Below are 24174 nucleotides of genomic sequence, written 5' to 3'. Positions count from 1 at the left end.
CGAAATAAATAACTTTGACATACTTTGAAGTAAAACTAACAATATAATTTTGCAAGAAAAGTTGCTATATATTTTCATATATAAAAATATAAAAGTTACAACTGTCATATATTAACAAATAAAAAAGTCTTCAGCATAAGAAATAACATTTTCGTAAACATATAATTCAATTAATTCAACAATATTCCATATAAGGAATTTAACAGTGCCAGTAAAAGTCATTGAACCAATTTTTTCCAAAACAGAACTCACAATGCAATTAGTGTCAATCGTAGTAAACCTAGTTAAAAATCTTTCAGTAGAGAAAATAACATTGTCAAACGATATCTGTTCCTTTCCTGTGGCTCAGCGGTGTGTTTGCCAACTTACAATGTTAGAAATCGGTTTTCGATACCCGAAGTGGACAAAGCACAAATAGTCCGTTGTACCGCTTTGTGTTTAACTTCAAACAAACAAATGAAAGGATAAGATAAAAAGCAGAAATAAAAATGGGTTCTGCTTTGTTTTAAATACATATTTTTCTTTGCTAATGTTCATGGTTTTAAAGTAGAATTGTGAAATTGGAATAATGCAGTTCAGAATAAAGTAAAGAAATATGATGTGTGACGGATTTACTGTCATATATTTTGATATATCTGTGTTTGTTTCAGCTCAGTATATATTTAGAAATGTATGTAACATATTGTTGGATGTGTATTCTGCAAGTCCTGCTTTTTCTCTAAATTTGTAGAATATTCTGGAGTGTAAAAATCAACAATGTAAAATACTAGTGATTACCAGTATTTTTGCCAGCTGAATTTTCGAGAATCTCGCCTAATAAGTATATACATTAACTATTGCAACACCTGGAGAGACAGTTAAAGAATGTTGTTGGTTTGCTACAGTGGATGTACTATAAATTCCGGAAGCTATAATTATGATAAACACTTATTAATCGAAAACATTAGACATTGCCGTTGATGAAAAACTTACGTATACTTCAAGCTAGTTAAATGTCAGGAGAAATGTACAGTGTATCAACTCAAAATTAATTCGTTCGTCGTGGATCTGAACCGTTGATAAAATATTCAGTTCTAGACCAGATAGAGTACTAAATGTTGTTTGCGAGTTTGTAAAACTTTTGTATATAAATCAATATTTATATTAACTATTTGTAATAACCGTTATTATAAATTGTATTGTTGTTTGTGTATTAAAACATTTGTATTTAGAAAGAAAATTGTGATATGTCGATATGTATTAAATTTAAGATGTATGCCAACAAGATTGATACATATCGACATTTAATTAGTTTCTAAATTCAAATCTAATATCTTGGCTATTTGAAATAGTAATACATAATGTACGTAACATAATAAATCGGCGACTCTCCTGGAATAAATATAATAGGTAAGAGATAAAATCTCTAATGTAACTTAACTGTGTTTCAAGCAGAAGTAATGTAACTTTAAAATCTTAATTAATTCTATAAAACCATACATTTAAATTTTCGTTTTTTTACTTTTTAGCCGATGGTAATAAAACAGGAAAACGACACGAAAGAAATATCGAATTAGATCATTTGAAAGTAAACTTAAATTCATTTATTTGCTGATTAATCACATTGAAGACGTAATTATGGGAACTGTTTCAAGATACTATTTTATTGGGCAAATATTGGCTGTTTAAGTAGAATTTAAATAACTGAAAACTTAGTAAGTATAACGAATTCAAATACGGACTAAATTATTCACAACAGGAAAACTTAAAAAGCTAATTCAACAAAATAAGAACACGAATTATTTAACATTATAAATCCAAATAAGAGATAAGAGAGCAGACACTTTCTAGATTATAATTAGCAGAATAAGATGTGAACAAAATAAAGTCAAACCTAGGTAGAACTAGACAAAATCAGTTACAAAGGTATTTACTATTTTAAACAAAGGCCATGTTATTATAAACCGTCTAGATGGCGATAATACAGACAGTTTAGGTGATGCTATTATTAACGGTGTAAATGGTGTTATTATTGACTATTTAAATGTTATTACTGAAAGAAGGTACATACCTTGGGTTTAAGCCTGTTTGTTAACTTTATGACATTAACAGCTTAATCTGGTTAATCTTTTCATGCTTGTTTCAAATGTTGGGAGATTAGTTATGAACAGGCAAGGTGTTTTTGGTACATTTTTAAAACTTAGTTCATAGTTAGCATACAACCAAAGCCAGTTATGAATTTTCATCATGTTCTAAAAATCTTAAGGTTTACCTAATTTTTCCCTCAATTTCATATTCAATAGGCCAAGTGTGGTCTACATCGGGCTGTGTACTGAATAGTTCAGAGTTCAAGATATTATATCATAAAACACACCTTGCGCTTCTAGCTGTATATGCGTTATAAAAGTGTCATCATTTCCGTTATTTGGTTAAAAGATTCAATCAAAGTCCTCGCAACAGTGGGCACTTATTATTGATTGAGTTTCCTCTGATTACTGATTCAAACTAAGGAATTCCTATGCCTGAAATCCTACGGGCTCTGACCGGACTATTTAGTTTACATATGAGTAAGTTGTTGATCAGGTTTAAAATTCTAACTGTATTCTACTATATATTTTTTTTTATAAATGGTTTCCAAATTCTATTCCACTCTTTAGTGGCTCAGTAGTATGCTTACGGACTTACAACGCTAGAAACCGGGTTTTGATAAACGTGGTGAGCAGAACTCAAAAGTTCTATTCGAAACATTATTATCACCATGAACTAATATAAATCTTGGTATACCTTCGGTAGAAAAGAATGACCTCAATAATTACAATCACTGAAGTAAACCAAGCAATAAAATATTTAATAAACATTTTACATTGTCGTTACCACCGAACGAAGAAAAGTGAACAATAATCTTCTAGAGAAATAACATATTTATTTCCATCACACGAATTTAGTACCAGAAAAATGTTAAAAACGGATATAATATTGGTAGTTTGGTGAACAGAGGTAAATCCAAGAATATTTTCAAACAACAATATTAACTATAATAGAATAAGCAATAATAGTTTCAGCAAGAGTAAAACATTGTTAGTATAACGTACCAACTTAGTACTATAATCAACTTGTTAGTTAAATAATTTAAATTATAAATACATTAAGTAAGGCCTAGCTAGGGGTGATGTCACTACTTACCGTCAACTGCTCCTCTCAGAAGTGAATAAGAGGTTGCGTTTACTTGATCATCCAACTTGAATTCCGTTGTACAGATGGTTGAATTCCACTTGCCATCAGGGATTCTGTTTTGACCTAAGTGCTCCATAGCTTTAAATTCAGCAACCACCAAAGTTTCTGTCAAACAAGTTATGAGAACAAGATTAAATTATACTTTGTTTAGGATCCATAGAACAATATATATTTTTGTCTACTAGTTTTGGTGAGATGAATTAGCTATGATTTAGGATTATTAAATTGTATTTCAGTTCATAGATTCTATCTACTTATTTTTTCGGTATTTGAGGGATTAAACATTAAAACAAGATGTTGTTATGTAGTAGGACTTAATGTATATTTTTTAATTGAGTGTTTTAGGACAGATCTGAAAACGTATCTTGTTGATATAAAATATAATGCTTATTCATTATTTTTTGTAAATATGTTATATAAGTCTGTCTTATGTGAATCATTAATTGCATTTTAATTCTTTAGTGATGTAATCATTGATTATGGTTGTGTATTTGTATTGAAATAAGAAGATTGTTAGTTTAACTTAGGATCAAGTGCATCAGTCAAACTACAAAGACAGTTGAAATTACCTTTGAAATCAACTAATAATTATGTTGGATTGTTGTGTATCATAAGCTTAGCAACGAGTAAAGGTTACTTTCCTCCAGCGTAAATTTGAAACTAGGATTTCAAGTGGGCCTGTCCTTCCTGGTGGGACAGCAGTGAGTCTATGGATTTACATCGCTTTGTTTAATTTAAATTTAATTAATAGCTCAATATTGGATGATGCAGATGTGATGAGTTAAATTTTCAATGAAGATGTGGTGGTTGATATTTTCACTATTTGTTTGTGAATTAGTGTCTGGTGCTGTTGTTTACCAGTTCTGCTTCATACCTCCATACGTGCACAGGTGTAATCGTCATATAGTTTTGCCAATGCCAGTGATATTACAACCACCACATGTATATTTATATATGATTCTGGAATGAATAGTGGCAGACAGTAGGTCTTTAGGGCTGAATAAATTTTGAATCATGAAAGATGATTTAAATGTTGTTTTAGTTTGATTTGTGGATAAAATGTTTTAATTATTTCTAAAATTTGTGACTTCGGCGTGAAACTTTGTATACCTATAAAATATGGAGATCAGTCTTAATGGGTATTTGCCTACGCTTTAATTATTCTTTACAAAATGTTGGAACATTTTGTACCTAATATCTTGCCTTGTTTAGTATAGCTTGCTAAAGATGGAATATGTACACTACGAAACGTTCAAGAATTAAACGTTTGTTAGCGTACAAATGTTTGTTGCCGTCTTTCTATTGTTCTTTATTAAATTTTAATTAATTCCCGTCAAGTGAATTTAATTTCCGTCGTTGTTTCTAACACAAAACTGTACAATAAGCTATCTGTCATTACGAAAAGTCGAGCTCACTATTTTAACGTTGCAAGTTCGTCAGTAAACTTACCATTGATACACCAGTGGGTCACCAAAGGTTTACAAGTTTTTAAATAATATACAACTAAAGAAAATAATGTGAGATCTTTAAGAATTTTACACTAAATTAAATACTTGAAATATAATATTATAATTCTGTTGTTTAGGTATATTATTCGCGTATTTCTATATCTGTAGTGGTGGTGGCCAGGATTTGACAGAAGAGGTAGTGTGTCATCTACTCGACTGGAGTTCTCCTGTGAGAATCTTAGTCAACTAATGTATTTGAATATTTTACCGACTTCTGTACTTATTGGCTAAATGCTAGTCCTCAGTTGGACGTAAAAGATTTCTTTTATCTTTCTTTCGTCGTTTGTGATTTACATTCCATTATTTTTAATAAGATTCCGTTTGATTGTATAGATTTACTCTCTGACATAATACGCTATAGCAGATAAATTAGTATGACAGAGTTTTGCAATTTTATTATGCTCCTGAATTCTAGCTTCTGTGGCCTTTTTTGTTTTTCCAATGTACTAAAGTCCATATTCACAAGAGGCGTTTTTAACAAGGTATTAGATCTTAGGTGAATCTTTCTGTGGTTTCGTATGCACTATTTGTATTATGGTGTAGTTTCTGAATGCTGTTTACATATATTTTGACGAGTTTTATATTATAAAGTTTGTATTAAGGCAAGTTTTACGAAATCGTCTATTCCAGTTCCTTTAAGAGACAATGACAAACAAAACCTTCCTATAAAAGAGAGCTTGTCTATTCATAATATGAGTTTGACAATTAGCCAATTTCGTCCAGCTAATAAACTACTTTTTACCTCATATTTTAAACACATTTTATTCCTGATGTCTATCTTCCGTTGATGAGTTCATGAGACAAGACTCAAGAATTAATGAGCATATAACATCTCGCTATGCACTTTACAATGGAGACAGAAGAAGATAACAGATTCTTATTCTTAACTTTGGTGGTTACCAAGACTATAACTAATGTACTATAGGAATATAAAAGGAACTCACACATTCAGGGAAATAACTCGACAATAAAACAAACCAGTCCAACAGTGTATAGTCAGAACTCTTAATGAATAAGAAAATAAACAAGATATATTCAAGATTAAGTCGAAAGAAAATTATAAATACACGTAAGCAAAAAAAAATCTGAAAACATACATAAGATATTCAAAGAGCATAAAGTCAGAATGTTATTCGTAAGCCACAACACAAAACAGTCGCAAACAGTACAAATAAAACCATCTAAAGAAATTTCTTGGCCAATATCACCATAGAAATAGGATTATCAGAAGTTCCTTGAAGACGGCAGAAGGTTAGTAGCCGAGACATAGAAAAACAAAAACAAGTTAGAGATTAGAATCTAGTAGCCATGCTAACAATATCTTTCTCATAATTTAATAAATGTTTCACTGTAATAAAACACTATTAAGAATCGTAAACCTAATTTATAAAGATATTAAGTACTGTTGCTTTAGACCATCCAGTACATTAGCATTAAATCTCATGTATGTTTTAGCTGTAAAAGTGCTTCATTCTTTGTTGAGATATAGTTGTTAGATGGTTAGAGAGAGACGTTCAGTCTTCGACGTAGCAGGTTATAGAAATTACACTAGAATTTCTTTATTACGTGTCATTGATAAGAATTTCAACAGTAATATTTTAACGCATTTTCTCTCTAAATTGATCTAAAATCTTGGGTTCTATTCATCTTGGTGGACTCAGCAAATAACCCGATGAGGCTTTGCTATAAGAAAATGCACACACACACACACACACACACTATAATGTGTTTCTCTTATATGTTTCTTTTTCATACGTCATGAAATTTGAACAACAATATCTTCAGATTCTTTTGTGAAAATATTTTACATTTTTGATGATTACTGTATCGTATATTTTTCAGATCTTGTACAATATAACACATGAGATAAATTAGGAAAATACCCTCAGAAAGATCATAAGGGATTATTATATATCAAAGTGATATAAGTCATAGTTACATTTCTGATTATTACAAATTAAGATAGTATTTTTATAATTTGAAAGAAGACAACTTTATACAATTTATCTGTGAATTTTATAATATTGTAACAGACATTTAGTGTTTCGTGTTTTCAAAAGTAATGACAATTTACGCGACTCATAGGTTAAACAGCCAAGCCAGAGAATTCAATGTTAAGGCACAGCTTTCCCTGATTTTGAACATCTCACCAGAGGGAGTGGGCTAGTAGTCCAGCAGTACTCATGCAACTACCCTTAATCGAATAGAAGAATTTATCAATTATTATAATTATAATATTCCTACAACTAAAATTATAAAAGTATGGAGCATGTTCAGTGGTACGTAACAACTTAAACCTTGGACCTTCCGATTTACCATCTGACAAACTAAATTAATCGCTCAGTACCAGATTGAGAAATAAATACATCCAAAGTCACAACTCAACCTTTTTCGGGTGCCAATGTAACTATATAAAATAAACACACTACTACAAACCGGGTTCAACAACAACAACAATCTATTCAACTATAACAACACTAAGAAATAAATTCAACACTTACCAATTGTTGGCACTAATGTTAATGAATAATCTATCATAAACGTCAATGTTATTTCAAATAATGGAGTCAAGAAAAAAAAACAGAAATAAAATAAAATTAATAAACATACAGCAAACACAACATTTCAAAAATACATTTCACTATTAAGAACGACATCGAGTGGTAAACAGGAATAATTTACTAACTATCTCGTGACTGTTTCTCATAGTGAAGTTTTGGCATGATATTTATTCACTGAGTACGTTATGAGAGTATATATCATGTGATTATATATTTACATAATATTCTGCTACATTAATAATATGTGTACTTCACTGCTAGGAAAGCTGGTTTCAGTTTCGTCATCCATACATATTTACTTAAAATGCAAATTATTAGTTAGAAGGTGAATTAGCAATACGAGGTCTGTTCAAAAAATACGCGGACTGTTTGAATTGCGCGGTTCCAGTTGGTTCCAGGGTAATCCGCTTGGTGTTGCTAGGTTTGCACAGATCAGCTGATTACGACGCCATTTCGCGATTGCAGATATCTTCATTTGTGTATTAGTTACGCGGTTTTAAGTGAAGTGCGATTTTTTCGTTTGGCGGATTTCAGAGTGAATGACCTGAAGGAGCAACGACTTGCTGTGAAATTTTGTGTTAAACTGGGAAAATATTCGACTGAAACTTTTGCTATGCTTAACACGGCTTACGGTGATGTTGCTATGAAACGTAAGGCATGTTTCAAGTGGCATGAACGTTTTAAGGATGGTCGACAGTCCATTGAAGATGATGAGCGTCCTGGACGTCCTTCCACGTCAACTGATAACCCACACGTCGACAAAATCAACACCCTGGTGCGGGCAAATCGACGTCTGACTGTCAGGGAGCTTGCTGAAGAGTGTGGGATATCAGTTGGATCTTGTTACGAGATTGTGACCGAAAAATTGAAGATGCACCGCGTTGCTGCGAAATTTGTGCCTCAGAACTCTTGAGTTTTTGGCCAAACACTCGATCACTGTTCTTCCCCACCCCATTTTACTCACCTGACCTTGCTCCTTGAGATTTGTTCTTGTTCCCCAAACTCAAAAGCCCTTGAAAGGAAGAAGATTTGAGATGATTCCCGATATTAAGCCAAATGCGACGAAGGAGTTGGAGGACATTACAAAAGAAGCGTACCAGGACTGTTTCAACAAGTGGAAACACCGTTGGGATAAGTGTGTGCGTTGGGGAGGAGAGTACTTTGAAAGGATCCCAGACCTGTAACTTCTAAATAAAGTACATTTTGTTTTATGACTTCAGTCCGCGTATTTTTTGAACAGCCCTTGTATAGTGCAGCTAAAAATTCATATATAAACTAAACAATAGGGGGAAATAATAAATGAACAATAAACACGACCATAATAATAAAAGATATAATTTGCTATCTCACAATAATTATGATATTCCTACAGCTGAAAATACGGAGCAGGTACAGCGATAAATAACAGCTTAAATCTTGGACCTTCAAATTCACCATCTGGCAAACTAAATAATATGCCATGCCTAGTTTTACAGCAAGTGGATTGATAAAGGTTGTTTTTTAAATATTTTCAGTAAGTTACGAAGTTTTCATTCCATCATAAGTCACAGAATCATCTGAAAATTCCAAAATAATCTACTTGAAAAATCTTGTGTTTAACAACATAATTTCGTAAAACAATAGTTTTGTGTTGTGTATTCTCTAGGCTTTGCAATATTTTCCAAGTGTCAGCTTATTTATATAATATACTGCACCACACCTGACTCAATACCAACCTATAGGAAAGATTTTATAACCAATACGTGAAAGAGGAGGTAAATTATTAGTGATGCTGATTCATGCTTTTCACCAAAGTTACAATAACTAATTAACGTGAAAAGAAGTTGAGAATATTGTAATGTATGCCAATATAATGTATTTGACAAAAACATTTTTATCAACTGGAAAACTTTATAGTTGTATAACAATTAATAAACTGTACAACAAATACTGAGATAGTAATTAAAACTATAAAAAATTAATATGAGAGAAGTGAAGAGCACAAGTAAAGACACACGTATGTTTGTGAAGGACTTCAAGATATAATGATGTTGAAACAGTCTGTTGTAAATAGAAAGATTCGTGAAAACTTGCACATTTCTGGCTGTTTTTATGGATTACAAGGGCTGTTCAAAAAATACGTGGACTGACGTCATAAAACAAAATGTACTTTATTTAGAAGTTACAGGTCTGGGACCCCTTCAAGGCACTCTCCTCCCTAACGCACACACTTATCCCAACGGTGTTTCCACTTGTTGAAACAGTCCTGGTACGCTTCTTTTGTAATGTCCTCCAGTTCCTTCGTCGCATTTGCCTTAATCTCGGAAATCGTCTCAAATCTTCTTCCTTTCAAGGGTCTTTTGAGTTTGGGGAACAAGAACAAATCGCAAGGAGCAAGGTCAGGTGAGTAAGGTGGGGTGAGGAAGAACAGTGATCGAGTGTTTGGCCAAAAACTCAAGAGTTCTGAGGCACAAATTTCGCAGCAACGCGATGCATCTTCAATTTTTCGGTCACAATCTCGTAACAAGATCCAACTGATATCCCACACTCTTCAGCAAGCTCCCTGACAGTCAGACGTCGATTTGCCCGCACCAGGGTGTTGATTTTGTCGACGTGTGGGTTATCAGTTGACGTGGAAGGACGTCCAGGACGCTCATCATCTTCAATGGACTGTCGACCATTCTTAAAACGTTCATTCCACTTGAAACATGCCGTACGTTTCATAGCAACATCACCGTAAGCCGTGTTAAGCATAGCAAAAGTTTCAGTCGCATATTTTCCCAGTTTAACACAAAATTTCACAGCAAGTCGTTGCTCCTTCAGGTCATTCACTCTGAAATCCGCCAAACGAAAAAATCGCACTTCACTTAAAACCGCGTAACTAATACACAAATGAAGATATCTGCAATCGGGAAATGGCGTCGTAATCAGCTGATCTGTGCAAACCTAGCAACACCAAGCGGATTCCCCTGGAACCAACTGGAGCCGCGCAATTCAAACAGTCCGCGTATTTTTTGAACAGACCTCGTATAATGGTTAATTTGTTTCACGGCATTTTATGCTCAAAATATGCATACTTTAGCCATATAAAATTACAGCAAAAAAGTGTGTTTGAAAAGATGTTAACATTCAAATATATTTACAGCTTATTAACAAGAAAACTGAAACATTTGAATTGGTTTAATTTCTTAAGAATTAGATAGTATGAGTGGTGAAACATGTGGATGTTATGTGTTTATTTATCTTATTTGATCTTTAATACTAAGAGATACGCTATACATCATACCCAGATATTTTTCTAGTTACACGTCTTTGTTATTTTGAATAAAATAAGAGACTTCAGACATTATATGTAGATGTTTTCATTGTTGCCTATTGTTTTTCGGATACAATAACAGGCTTCAGACATCATAACTGTATGTTTTATGTTTAAACATTGTTATTTTGGTTAAAATAAAATACTTTAGTTATTATCCCATAATGTTTCTCCAACTACCTCGATATGATGTGATTGCAGGTATAATGAAATGAGTATTAATTACTAGTAAAAGGAATGATTACTTGCCTTCAAACGTTGACTTACAGACAAAAATTGAAAAACGTCTTTGAAATCGTACTATGTTGGATAATAATAGTTTAAATGATAACTTACGTTGTGAAGAGATGCATTTTATATTACAAATTTATATTGGTTATTTTCAAAACGTATAGATAAACCATCTCTGTTATATTATAAACTTACCTGCAAGGGTAAGAGCAACAACCGGTTTCCAATTCCTGATGCCATCTTTATCAATTTCGTTCGAAAGAGTCTTTCCATTATTTAAACTGGATGCTGCAATACCAGTTAATACCTTTCCTAGGGAAATAGCCTGATCCTCGATGTTTTCAATACTCACTACACCTTGTTCTCGAGGGTGTTTCGCTCTTTGGGTGGGAGCTCCTTGTACTTGTTTTCTATAAGTATATTATCAAAGTGAAGTTAAAATAAAATAAAATAATAGCGTATTGCTCTAAACTTTTCAACATTTGGAAATTTTATAGTAAAACGATGATGTAGCTTGAAAATATTTAAAAGGTTATCATCCACAAGTGACAAATGTTTGATGTGAGCTATTCGTTATGGCATTACTTCTAATTTGTCAGACTCTGTTACATGTTTTGTATTGGAAATATATTTCACAATACGCTTAAAATTTTTTATCTTGGCTGGTTGAGCATGATACAGTTTATATTTAATTTTAAACAACTGTTTCTTTTCGAATCATTACACAGATTGATTTCGTGCCTTGTGAGGTACGGACTTGACATAAAGACATTTTAAATTCCATTTTGAAGTAAGTATTTATAATAGAAATAGCAATAAAAACTCAATTTCATTTATACGTATGTCATGGATATAAATTTTGAGATTTGTTACTTTTATAAAAAAATAGGTAGACAATAAATAGAACTTTGTCTTACAAATGTTTGAGTACGTTATATTAAAACTGTTTGAAATATATGCAAACCAGTAACTCATATAACAAATACAGCCAATATAAAGTCGCAATGGAAGAATGTCACATATCGCAAGTTGTTGGAGAATGAAACTAATGGTAATGACATTTTTTATGGAAAGCATACAGGAAAGTGTGGTATACTTTGTACATGAGTGCCTTACGATGCAATGTATTGCAATGGAAACTATACCACAGGATTATTGTCGAGATCCGTCGTTGGATAGAGCATAACCTTACGTGGCGATATAGATTGTAACGATATTGTGGGGCTATGAAATTCTTTTTAATGTAACCTTCTCAACCTCTATATACAAATACTGTAAATCTTTAAAGACCATGTTTCAGTAAACAAAACCAGCTCTTTACTTGAAGTTTTATATGAACTCAATCAATCTTTCTTTTGGACCAAAACTTCTTCAGAAAAATTATCATATTGAAAAACAGGGTACGTCCGATGACCCCCCTCCCGTTTATTATTTAAACTAATTTATCGTGTGTGAAAACAAATGCTGAAGTTAAATAACTTTCCTAACTTCCTAATGTTTCGTTTTTTTCCATGGGTAATCTGATTGACCAAACAGAGTTACGGATAGAAAATTTTGCACTTTCAGGAACAGAGTTTAGCTCTTAAAATTTAGACAATGTCACGTGTTGGAGAAAATCGATAAACATATGTTAAGTGTGTAACAAAACATAAAATAAACATAAAGAAAGAAAAAGATGCCAACTTACGATGGCGGCATTCGGTAAGTAACATCTAATTGATCAAGTCCTTGTCTGAGTGTGCTGTTGATCGTATATGATAACATGTAATACAGGGAACATTTTTCATTTTCTGTAAGATGTTCTTCTGGGAACTTCTCACTTTTCATGGGTTCTCCTTTAAAAAAGTCATTTATAATTTTCGTTTTGGGTAAATCAAATTCGTTTTGTTTCACTGTCATTCCAGACTGTTCTAGTCCATCGATTGAAAACCTGGAAAATCACGGGAAAATGACGAAATTAGTAAGTTAATAGAGATTATACGATATTCATATAAAATTACATGCTTTAGTTTTAACTGTTACAAAATACATTCGTAAAATACTCACAATTATGTTATATTTACTAAACAATAATAATACTAACAAGCTGAATTGAAAATCACAAATTGTGAGTGCTATGCTAATTTGTAGTAATAAGGATAAAACAATTCACAAGTATAAGATCTCTACAAGATAAATTGTTATTATTGAAAAGTAGTTAGTTCCAAGCTTTGCTTACTGCGAGTATATGAGTCATACATTGATGTTTGTTAAAGTACTCTTTTGTTGTAATGTGTAAAGCTACACAATTTGTGCTGTGACCACCACGAGTATCAAAATCCAGTTTTAGCGGTAAGAGCTTTTAGACTAACCGCTGAGCTACGGTGGTGGGGTATTTGTTAAACTATAAAAGTTTAAAATACACCATATAATACTATTTAATATATCTGATTTGACTTCCTCCGATTTTAAACTTAATAAACCAAATGGCTTTAATATAATACAAATGGCTACAGTCCATAAGTATTATTATTAATAAACATATATATTCCACTTTCACTGCGGATGGGAGAAGGCAAAGGCATGTGGCATAAGTACATAATTAATATATATTTGTCTGAAGACAGACCAGAAATCTTTCAAACAGGTAACAAATGCTTTGCATTTCTTAAAATGACAGTTAGAACTCGTTGTTACTTCTTAGATCAAATGCTTTACCAGCTGTTTGAGTACTAGTATTATTTACCGAAGTAATCTATACAATAAATACATGAAAGAAGATATAATTATAAAAATAAAATACGTGAAGGAAATCTAAACTGGTTCAAGTTGGTATACGACGAGAGATTTGTTGATAGATAGTTGCAGCCCCACCAAAGTCATGAATAATTACACGAATATTAAACTCATACTTACAGGAATAAGAAAAAAATCGACCACAAAAATTAAGATTATTTTATGAAAATAAAAGTTGATTCTGTAAGATATTTGTTTTAATATTTTTGCCTAAAGTGTATCTTTTATGTTGAATTTGAATGTATGCGCTTTACCAGTCTTTTCGATGAATTCGAAATGCTCGTCTGAACTTCAGCACACAAAGAAATAAATCAAATTTCACTTTTAATAAATCACAGTGTTTGAAGAACGTTCTAATCATGGTAATTCCAATACAGCATCAGTAACAATGAGAACATAGTGTTGCCAAACAAAATATAAACATTTTGACAATAGAATTTTTACGTAGGTTAAAATCAGGTCTCAATTTAATATATATGTACATATATATAGCATGGTACAAAAGTATTAGGACATTTATATTTTAGGTTACTTTCAAAGAACAAAGGAAGGTAAATCACAGATGAAACATCAAAATTTCATTAACCTTCATATTTAGTACAATAAAAATGCAGTGAAAGTGCTTGAGTTCAGCAAACAGTTAATATCTTGTGTGTTCCCCTTTTGCTTTAACCACCATGGGTACTTACGCTGGTCCATTGTTCCATCTATTTTGTAAATATGAATTGTCGTCTCGGCAGAAAACCATTACACTGCCTCCTCCATGCTCCATGATAGGCACTATACATTGAGGTAAGTATCTTTAACCTTACTTCCACCCGACAAACAACCTATGCTTTGAACAAAATATTTCAAACTTAGACACATCCTTTTCCAATCTGCAACAGTCTTCCTTCTCTTCTGAAGGCTGCATAAACGAAGATGCTTAACATCAATATCATTGCGTTTGGGTGTTCCGCTTCTTCCTTTCGTATTTTCAAGTATACCTGTCTGTGTCTCACTATTTAGGATGTAGTTACAAGTCTGTAGCAATTAACTGGAAGGTCCAACCAGCATCACGTATAGCTTTTATGCGAACCTTTTGCTCTGTTGACAAGTTTGTACGTTGTTTTCTTTTTGGAAGGAGTGTGTGTCATGGCGGGACAAAAATATAGTGTTAAACACAGTTTGTGTCAAGGTTTATTCAATTTCTACTAATATATACTAGTATCATATGCTAGCTTCTTTCTTCATATGGGGTACCATGACAATTATTTCAGACCCTAAACATAATCGGTATGTTCATTTAAACAGAACCCTTATGACATGCACTTGGCACAAGTATATGGGAATTATAAATACTTGTTAGTATTCTCATTCTGACTCATTAATTTGCCAACAGGGATCAGTGAAGCATTACCATAGTGTTGAAATTTACATTTCCTAATGGCATGAAAAAAGTAGTCCCATAAAATGGAAAGAATGACAAAATATTCCCTTGTCTTAACACTTTTGCACAGTACTGTACACAAGCGATTTTCAATTTTGTTTAATATCTTGAAATTGCTAATTAACAACTTAGTCATTGAAGAAAGAGAGAAACCGAATCGTGGCACATCAGTTTGCAAAATAAAAATGTTTAAACTACTTTTTAAAAACAAAATTTCATTTAAAATTCATTAAAATCTAACATATTTATTATTAACTTGATAAGAAGCTTTTCGAATTGAAATATTAACCAACTAACAATTTTATTTAAAAATGTTCTCTTTTTAAATGATTTTAACCATCTTATTGTTTTCTAAATACGTACGTAACGGGTAATGGTAACATCATCCGCCATCTACCTAACAACTTAATAAAAATTTAAAATATTATTTTTAAAAACAAAGTAAAATCTAAAGTTTGTGAAACATAGAATTAAATATGTTGGCACGGGTTATATTATCATGTATGGTTTATCTAAAGCGTCTCATCCAAACTATTCAATTAAATCGATAATGTTTAGCATGTAACTTAAGTCATTATTTGATAACCAACTTAAATAAGAGTATATATTTTGTAAATTTAACTGTTTGACAAAAACTACTTTATAGTAGTATGTATTGTAATGTAAATATATGGGTGTGTAGGGCTAACGATTCTTTTGCAAGTATCTGTGAGTTGTTGGCGATAAATTCAAAAATTAACGAACATCACGCACTCCACTTGTTTTTAAAAGCATATATATATTCGAAACAAGTTTAACACAAATACAAACACTCATTGTACTATGGTGGTCATAGTTGTATCTCAAACACCATAATTATTTTTTTCTTCTCAAAAGTCCACCAAGGATAATTCAATTGCTTTATAATTCAGATGACAAGCCGAATTATTTTACTCTGTCTTTATTGTAATGGTAACAGTGCATAATTCACTAACGCTGTCGCGTGAGTTATCGCAGATATATACTGGACTTTTAAAAGTCGTCTGCTTTTTCATTGAAGTTCACATAGAGTGGTTCACTTGATTTAGAACATCCTTTAATGAGACAAAGTACTATTCATATCTCTTTTAAACTGTTAATTTCACTTTAATATATATCAACCATTAGACCTCTCACTCCTAAGACAGTTAACTTTATGTTGCCTGACTTTCTCTGACCGAGCGTCTACCGCAGTGTAATAGTCGTTTACTTTTATGTTAAAGCCCGCCCAGACTGGTTCAGTTACTTCAGAATACCTTTTGACGAGACTAATTCTTCTTATCTCTTCCAAATTGTTAATTTTAGTCCAATATATGTCAACGGTTAGGACTTTTACTTTAATTTTCTATAAACGAACTTCTCTTTATCGTGGTTTTACACTTACTCTCTCTCATTTTTCCAGTTTCCGCTAGTCTGGTCGCAGCTATTTACACGTCTATGACTTTGGCTTTCTAGAAATTACGACAGCCTCAGCGTCAGTGAGTTACAAACATAAAATAAATGGCCAGGTGGTTAAGGCACTCGACTCGTAATATGAGGGTCGCAGGTTCGAATTCACTTTCAGCCGTGGAGGTATTATAATATGATGGTCAGTCCCACCATTCGTTGGTAAGGAAGTATCATAAGAGTTGGAAGTGGGTGGTGATGACTATCTGCCTTCCTCCTAGTCTTACAGTGCTAAATTAGGGATAACTAGCGCAGATAGACCTCGAGTAGCTTTGCGCTAAAATTCAAAACAAGCCAAACCTACAAATATAGTTAATCATGTGACTTGTTTTCGGATGTACAATGCTAGAATCGATTCCCCTTGGTGGACACGTTAAATATCCTACTTCGCTGTAATGAAAACATACTCTCCAAGAAATATTATAATGTGTGACGATGTACATTTAATGTCGTTTGATATGCGTTTTGATTTTCAAGATAAGGTAATTAAAAAAAAGTGTGGCCACTTTTATTAACACTTTAGGATAAAAATCTGTTTTCTTACTCAAACTTTTTATGGTGTTTATCTATTCCTGATATTCTTAGGATAAATTGAACACCACTGAACCGAATAGAGAAATGATGTAATGTGGAGTAAAGATGTCTGTCATGTACATTAGACCGTACCATCCCAGCGCACGGATACCAGTTTAATGTCGGTCGAAATGAAAAATTCAATTAAAAATTAAATAACTTCTGAGAGTCAATCATCTTACGCTGATTCTAAAATAGGATCTTTGCTTATTTATGTCACTTTCAACACGTTAAAACGAAATTTTATAATAGTGTGAATTTGTAAGACAAAAATACATTTTCTTCCCGAACTTCATAGCTTTTTTAATGGTAAGCGTTGATTAGAATTAAAAAAAAAATGTAGACATCTGGTAGTACTAAATTTATGTCACAAAATCCTTTTACAACTAAATACCTTAAAACGTGACAAAATTTGTTAATTTCTTCGCATTTTTTTAAACCTATAAAAATATTTTTGGACGTATTAACAAGACATCTTTTTCATGCATCACACTGAATAATCATTCCTTACGAGCATATTAATATTATTAAATAGCTTTAAAAATGCATTAAGTATTTAGTATATCGTGCCATTTTCGCTGTCATTTAGGTGTTTGAAGAGAGAGCAGATGGTAACCGCAAATTGTCAAAATAGGTAAATGGTTGAAAATAATTTATAAGATCTATTTGTTGTCAATAACCATAAGAAGAAAACAATGCCTCCCCGCTTGTACAGCGGTATGTCTACGGATTTACAACGTTAAAATCAAGGGTTTGATTCCCCTCGGTAGGCTCAGCAGATAGCCCGATGTGACTGTGCTATAAGAAAAACACACAAGAAAGCAATTTTTTCCAAAAAAACTACGATTTCCTTTACAATCTTACCTTTTCAGTAACATTTTAGCAGTGTCTACAGCTGTCCAATCAGTGTTGTTAAGTTCTAGTTTTTCCACAATTGAAATGAAATTCTCCATGCTATTGGCCAGTGGAATTACCTGTCCGCTGGGATGTAATACATTTTCTCGAGTAGTGTTGTAACAACTGTACTGAACAAATGTTTTAAAATTTTCAATGTCAAGCATAATCTGGCATCTTGTGAAGACAAATAGCCCTAAAATCAGACGTGAAAAAAACATCTAATTAATCTAATAATGCTGTTCGCTAAATTTTTGCCATAATTAAAAGCATAAAATACAGATTATAAAAAATAAATTTAGTTTATGAAATTAGTCTCCTTGATTAAGTGCAAAGAGCACGTAATTACCACATATTTTTATAAAAGTGAGTTTTATATACATCAGCTGTGAACATTTGTATTACTAGTGAAACGATAATGTTTAATTTCACATCTTTAGTTGCCGTAAAATGAGGTTTGAAACAAGGAAAGTTAAACATTTTTGTAGTCATTCAAACACTGCACAGTGCAGTTATTTTGAAGTAATAATACACTTCATCAGCTCGTTAAAAATAAAACCTGACATACGATGTATAATTTTGTTGTTATGCACAAAGCCATACAACAGACCACTTGTCTTTACCACAGACCATGTCTGCGGACTTGCTAAAATCCGGGTTTCGATACCCGTGGTGGGCAAAGCACAGATAGCCCATTGTGTAGCTTTGTGCTTAATTCAAAACAACAAAACAACAACAACTTTACCACAAATATCGAAATACTATTTTTTTTGCTGTGTGAGTCCGAATATTTGACTCTGAGCGATTAAGAGGCATGATGTACAAAGGCTTTTGAAATTACGATTTTTTTTATATTTATTCAACTTTCAGAAAATGCTGACGTTAAATTAGCAGTTTGAATGAGCATGCGTTTTAACCTATGTTTGTTATTGTGACTTAAATCATTATTTTGTCGTTACAAAAGTTGTTGATAAAAACTTCGACGTTATTTGGAACATTTATTGGGTTAAGTATAATTTTACTTAAATTCAAACTAGAAACAAGTACAGTATTTTTTAAAACTTCAATTATATTCAGAAGATTTTAAAAGGAAAATGTTTGATGTAGAGTACTCTAATAACATGATAATTCCTAGTTGAAGTATCTGGTCAAGAATATTATCTGTAATGGATTTACTATTATATATTTATTTTAATATAGGCTCAGCATGGCCAGATGGTAGGGACTTCGATTTGTAATCTGAGGGTCTCGGGTTCGAATTTCCGTTACACCAAACATGCTCGTCCTTTCGAATATGGGAGCATTATAATGTGATAGTCAATCCCGCTTTTCATTGATAAAAAAAGTAGCCCAAGAGTTGGCAGTGGGTGGTAATAACTAGCTGCCTTTACTATTTCTTATTTTAATACTTATGTTTTTGTTTCAGTTTATTATATATTTAGAAATGCATGCAATTTATATTATTAATTGTGTATTACACAAGTCTCGTTTCTTCTCTAAATTTATAAAAGTTCCTCGAGTGTAAGAATCAACGATCCAAGGTGTCCATAAATTATTCACCCTATTATAAGTCTTCATAAATTTTCTATTATATGAGTTATCTTAAAACGGTTTGCGGTGATCAATAACAAAACTCAAAATTTTTTTAGTTAAATTAAGTAAACTAACACAGTTTAGTAAACTTCCACGCGAGCCCCATTGGTAGCACGCAGAAAATCAAGGCGGTAGATAATTTCGTTCCAAATATTAAGAAGGATGTTTTGTGTAGATGTTTTGTGAAGTAAAGAGAAAACATTTCTTAAATTGTGTTATTAATTGCCACAAAATGTTTTGAGATAGGTCTTATAATAAAGAATTTATAATGGACTATAATGAAGTGGATAATTTATGGAAACCCTGTATATCTTTTAGATTGTTGCCAATTGAATTTTCTACAACCTCGCCCAAAGTTTATAAATCGATGCGCCAAGTGTTTTTTTTGTATATCAAAATAAATTTGTGTTACGAAGGAAAATTGTGTGTATTAATCTTGTTGGCAAATGTTATAAATTTTATTCACATCGATATTCAATTAACTCCTAAATTCAAATTCAAATTTCCGACTATTTGAAATTATAATGCGTATGTAACATAATAAATATGAGACTTGTCCAGGATAAATCTTAATATGTAAAATATCACACAGTTTGTGTCAATTAAAATAATAACTGCTAAAACCCTATATAATATGTAGCATACATAAAAGGAAACACTGAAATATCAGACTTTTCCCCTTCTTTTATTAATTTTGTTTTCCGATTTCGAGACTTTGAGGGTCACTCTTCAGGAAAGTTATACTCAGAATCTAAACAAAAAATTACACAAATACCACTTTTTACCAAAACACAAGTAATCTAAATTCAATATACATAATTTCTAAATGTACAGACATTTAATACACCCCATGTAAAAATTAAGTAAATTACAAATGTCGAAAAATAAATGAAAATAGTCAATATATTTTCGTTTTTAAATTAAAATCTTATTCCAATTATATCTTTTCTTATTAATATAGTAGAAATACAATTTATTTATCAGATAATTTCATGCATTTACTTACTTTTTTGTAAGTCTTAGTAACTATTTTCACGGTTTTACAGTTCCTACTGATTTTATAAAAAACAGCTACTTCTGCTCTCACACTATTATCTACTTAAAGAAGCACCAAAAAAAAAAAAAAAACATTTTTCGAAAAAAAAATGTTTTAACATTACTTTCACCAAAGAGAAGACATCAAAATATACATGTTTTTTAGAATTTTAAATTTCCTTAAGATACATCTTTTATAATTATTTCGGGACATCTAACGTAGAATTTAAGTAAAAATATCCTTAATATGTAATTATCGGTTTCACCAATATACAAAATTCATCAGAATTTATGCATTTTAACAGATACATTACGTTTTTGGAATTGTTATTAAATGAGTTAATAATAAAAACTAAATTTCTTTGTTATTGCTCTTTTTTGTTTTGGCAGATTTCATATAAACAAAATTACATAAAGCATTTCTTTTTGTTTAGAAAATTTTGTTTGAAGTTTATTCAATAATATATAAAAATGTTTAAGTTGTCATCTTGATAAAATATCTTTATTATTTTTGATACAACTTTTACTTTGGCATGGCATGGCCAAGCGCGTAAGGCGTGCGACTCGTAATCTGAGGGTCGCGGGTTCACATCCCCGTCGCGCCAAACATGCTCGCCCTTTCAGCCGTAGGAGAGTTATAATGTGACGGTCAATCCCACTTTTCGTTGGTAAAAGAGTAGCCCAAGAGTTGGCGGTGGGTGGTGATAACTAGCTGCCTTACTATAACTAGTAACTTATAACTAGCTCTAGTCTTACACTGCTAAATTAGGAACGGCTGGCACAGATAGCTCTCGAGTAGCTTTGTGTGAAATTCCAAAAACAACAAACCTTTCAGTTTTTTTTCTACAATTTGTTTTAATTGTGCATTAAGGAATAAAATATCAACATGTATATGTGTAAAAGCAGTTATTAAAACTTGCGGAAAAGAAAAAAGTAAGTTAAAGTGTGAAGAGTATGTTAATTTATATTACCGTATTTTCCGCCTAATAAGCCGAATTTCTGGCCCTAAATTTTGTATCAGCAAAGCACGTTAAGACTACAGTGTTGTTTCTGTTTCATTGGTTAAATTAGTGTGAAATTTCGCAAAAGCTACTGAGGGCTATCTGTGCTAGCACTAGAGGGAAGGCAGCTAGTCATCACCACCCACCACCAACTCTACTCTTTTATCAACGAATAGTGGGATTGACCGTCACATTATACGCCCCCATCTGTATACATTATTTATTCATGATGTTTGTTTTGTGTATTAATACATATACGTCAGAATATATTTCTTTTTCTTGATGGATAGTTTGTTTTAATCAGTATACTGTATTACTTATAAAATGTAATAATACAACATAGTTGATATAACAAAAAATAGCAATTAAATTCTTTGTAGTATAAAACAAAACTGGAATGATATTTATTGATTTCGATCTGAGAAACGATCTGAGTTTTTCATCATAAATTTTGTGAACACAGTCTGTATACATTACAGATGTTTGTTTTTGTATTAAAATGTTGGTGATATAACAAAAAATAGCTTAATTCAGAAATTGAATTGACATTTTTACTTTCATCATAAATTTTGAGGATTTGTTACGTACTGTAAATTTATTTCGGACGAGTTTCCGATTTATCATGTTACATAGTTACGTATTACGATTTCAATTAATATTAATTTATAAGTTAATTGAATGTCGAAATATATAAAGTTTATAATATTTGTCAACAAGATTGATTCACACAATTTTCATTGTTGACATAAATATATTTTAATATACAAATACTAATGCAATTTATAATAACAGATATTACTAATAGTTATCACAAATAATAATTTATATTCAAGATTTTTACTAGCTTAGAAACAATAGTAATTCTTCTATCTGGTCTGGAACTGAATATTTTATCGACGGTCCAGATACACGACGAGCGAGTTAATTCTGAAATGATATTGCTACACTTGGCTTAATTGGCTGGCTATCTGCCTATTCTTGGCTGGCCTCATGCCGCTTACAAGCCGACGTTTTATCGACGAGGATATTTAATGTTCTCGTAAAATACTGATGTTTGAAGTTAATTCAGTGAAGTTAAAGGCTTTGTAATGTCATAATCTATAAACGTTACTGGTCAAATATCTGTAGTTTTCCGATTAATTAGCATTTATTACAATTAAAGCTTCTCAAGTTAATAGTCTACTGACTGTAGCAAACCAACAATTTTAAACTATCTCTTGGCACATCGATTTATAAACTTTGAGGTGAAGTCCTAGAAAGTTCAATTGGCAATAATACTGGCAATCATTTGTTTTTTACATACGTTGTACATTATTGATTCTTAAGATCGAGAATCTTCTATAAATTTAGAGAACAGACAAGACTTTTGCAATAAAAATTCAACAATTAATTTTACGTTCATTTTAAACTAAATATATTTAACTGAAATAAACACCAATATTAAAACGAACATACATTAGTAAATTTATTATAATATGTTAAATATATCAACCTACGGTTTCGGTTTTAGGGGTGTATGATAAAGGCAACTACCTTAGACCCAACACCATGACACTTTTCCAACAAAACTAAACATCATTATATTAGTATGTTATTTAAAAAAAAAAGTAAGATAATTCATAATAACACTAGCGTACAGCCACGGAACTATCTTTCCTACTTAGCTAATTATAACTACAATTTCAAATGACATTCGGTTTGTTTTGCGTTGGATGGAAAGAACAATAAAGTAAACGTATAGTTTTTGTTCTATTACACATTGTTTGTTAATGAGAAAAGAGGAAAAGTGCAGTAATAAAATGTCCGTTATCTCAAGCTTACACCATAATTCCATATTTCACAGGAAAAGGTAAAAACCCTGGGAGACATATTTCAAACCAACCACATTATTAACGTAACGAAAAGCACAAAATGGCAAAGGTTTCACCTCTATTTATCAAAGTGCATTGACAGATTAGATAACAGATTAGACTTCCGATTATCTCGATTTTGGAGAAATGCCATTTGGAATCAGATAAAACATACAGGCCGTGTTAGAGAACGTTGGGTTATAAAGTGAGCTCATAGAGTTAAGCCTAATTCAGAAATTATGTGATGACTTAGCACTGTCCAAAAAAGCTAAATAACCAGCAAAGATGTGAATTTACTGAAAGAGATCCTAAGCAAATAATTACAACGAATTTACTTTATAAAGAACTGTTATATTTACCAAACATAGAGACAAAGTTTTTTATCATGGCGTGTGTATTCCAAGTGGTTATATAAAGTGTTTTACCATTGTTGTGTTTCTTTCGGAAAATGCGATAACGCTGATTCGAGGGGCGACTTCAACACATAGAGAACCTTGTTTTTTTTAAGCTCAAGGTCCAGCATGTATTTGAATTAAAATCTGAGGGTGATTGAGAAAGGTCGATAATAAAAAGGTCGTGGGGTTGAATCCCCGTTCCACCAAGCATGCTCCTCCTTTTAGCCGTCTGGGTGTTTTAAGTACAATCAGTTCTACTATTCGTTGGTAAAAACGTAGCTCAATAGTTAGTGGTGGGTGGTGATTATTAGCTTTTTCTCCTCTGGAGTTTCGCTGTTACATTGGAGATGGCTAGTG

The 24174-nt window shown here is 31.9% G+C and overlaps 1 protein-coding gene across 1 annotated transcript in view; it reads right to left on the bottom strand.

Moving 5' to 3' along the window:
• Window positions 1–24174, bottom strand: part of LOC143226019 (uncharacterized) — a 55182-nt gene that overhangs the window by 23180 nt on the left and 7828 nt on the right. The window contains exons 3-6 of the mRNA XM_076456389.1: window positions 17914–18139; window positions 12496–12738; window positions 11004–11218; window positions 3163–3318 (exon numbers count right to left, since the gene is read on the bottom strand). Of these exons, the coding sequence (XP_076312504.1) occupies window positions 3163–3318; window positions 11004–11218; window positions 12496–12738; window positions 17914–18139 (840 nt within the window). The remainder of the gene's footprint in view (window positions 1–3162; window positions 3319–11003; window positions 11219–12495; window positions 12739–17913; window positions 18140–24174) is intronic.

Source organism: Tachypleus tridentatus, chromosome 9 (genome assembly GCF_004210375.1).
Source record: "Tachypleus tridentatus isolate NWPU-2018 chromosome 9, ASM421037v1, whole genome shotgun sequence".
Taxonomy (NCBI): domain Eukaryota; kingdom Metazoa; phylum Arthropoda; class Merostomata; order Xiphosura; family Limulidae; genus Tachypleus; species Tachypleus tridentatus.
Note: the sequence above shows the minus strand (reverse complement) of the source record. Positions and strands in the feature narration are given on the sequence as shown.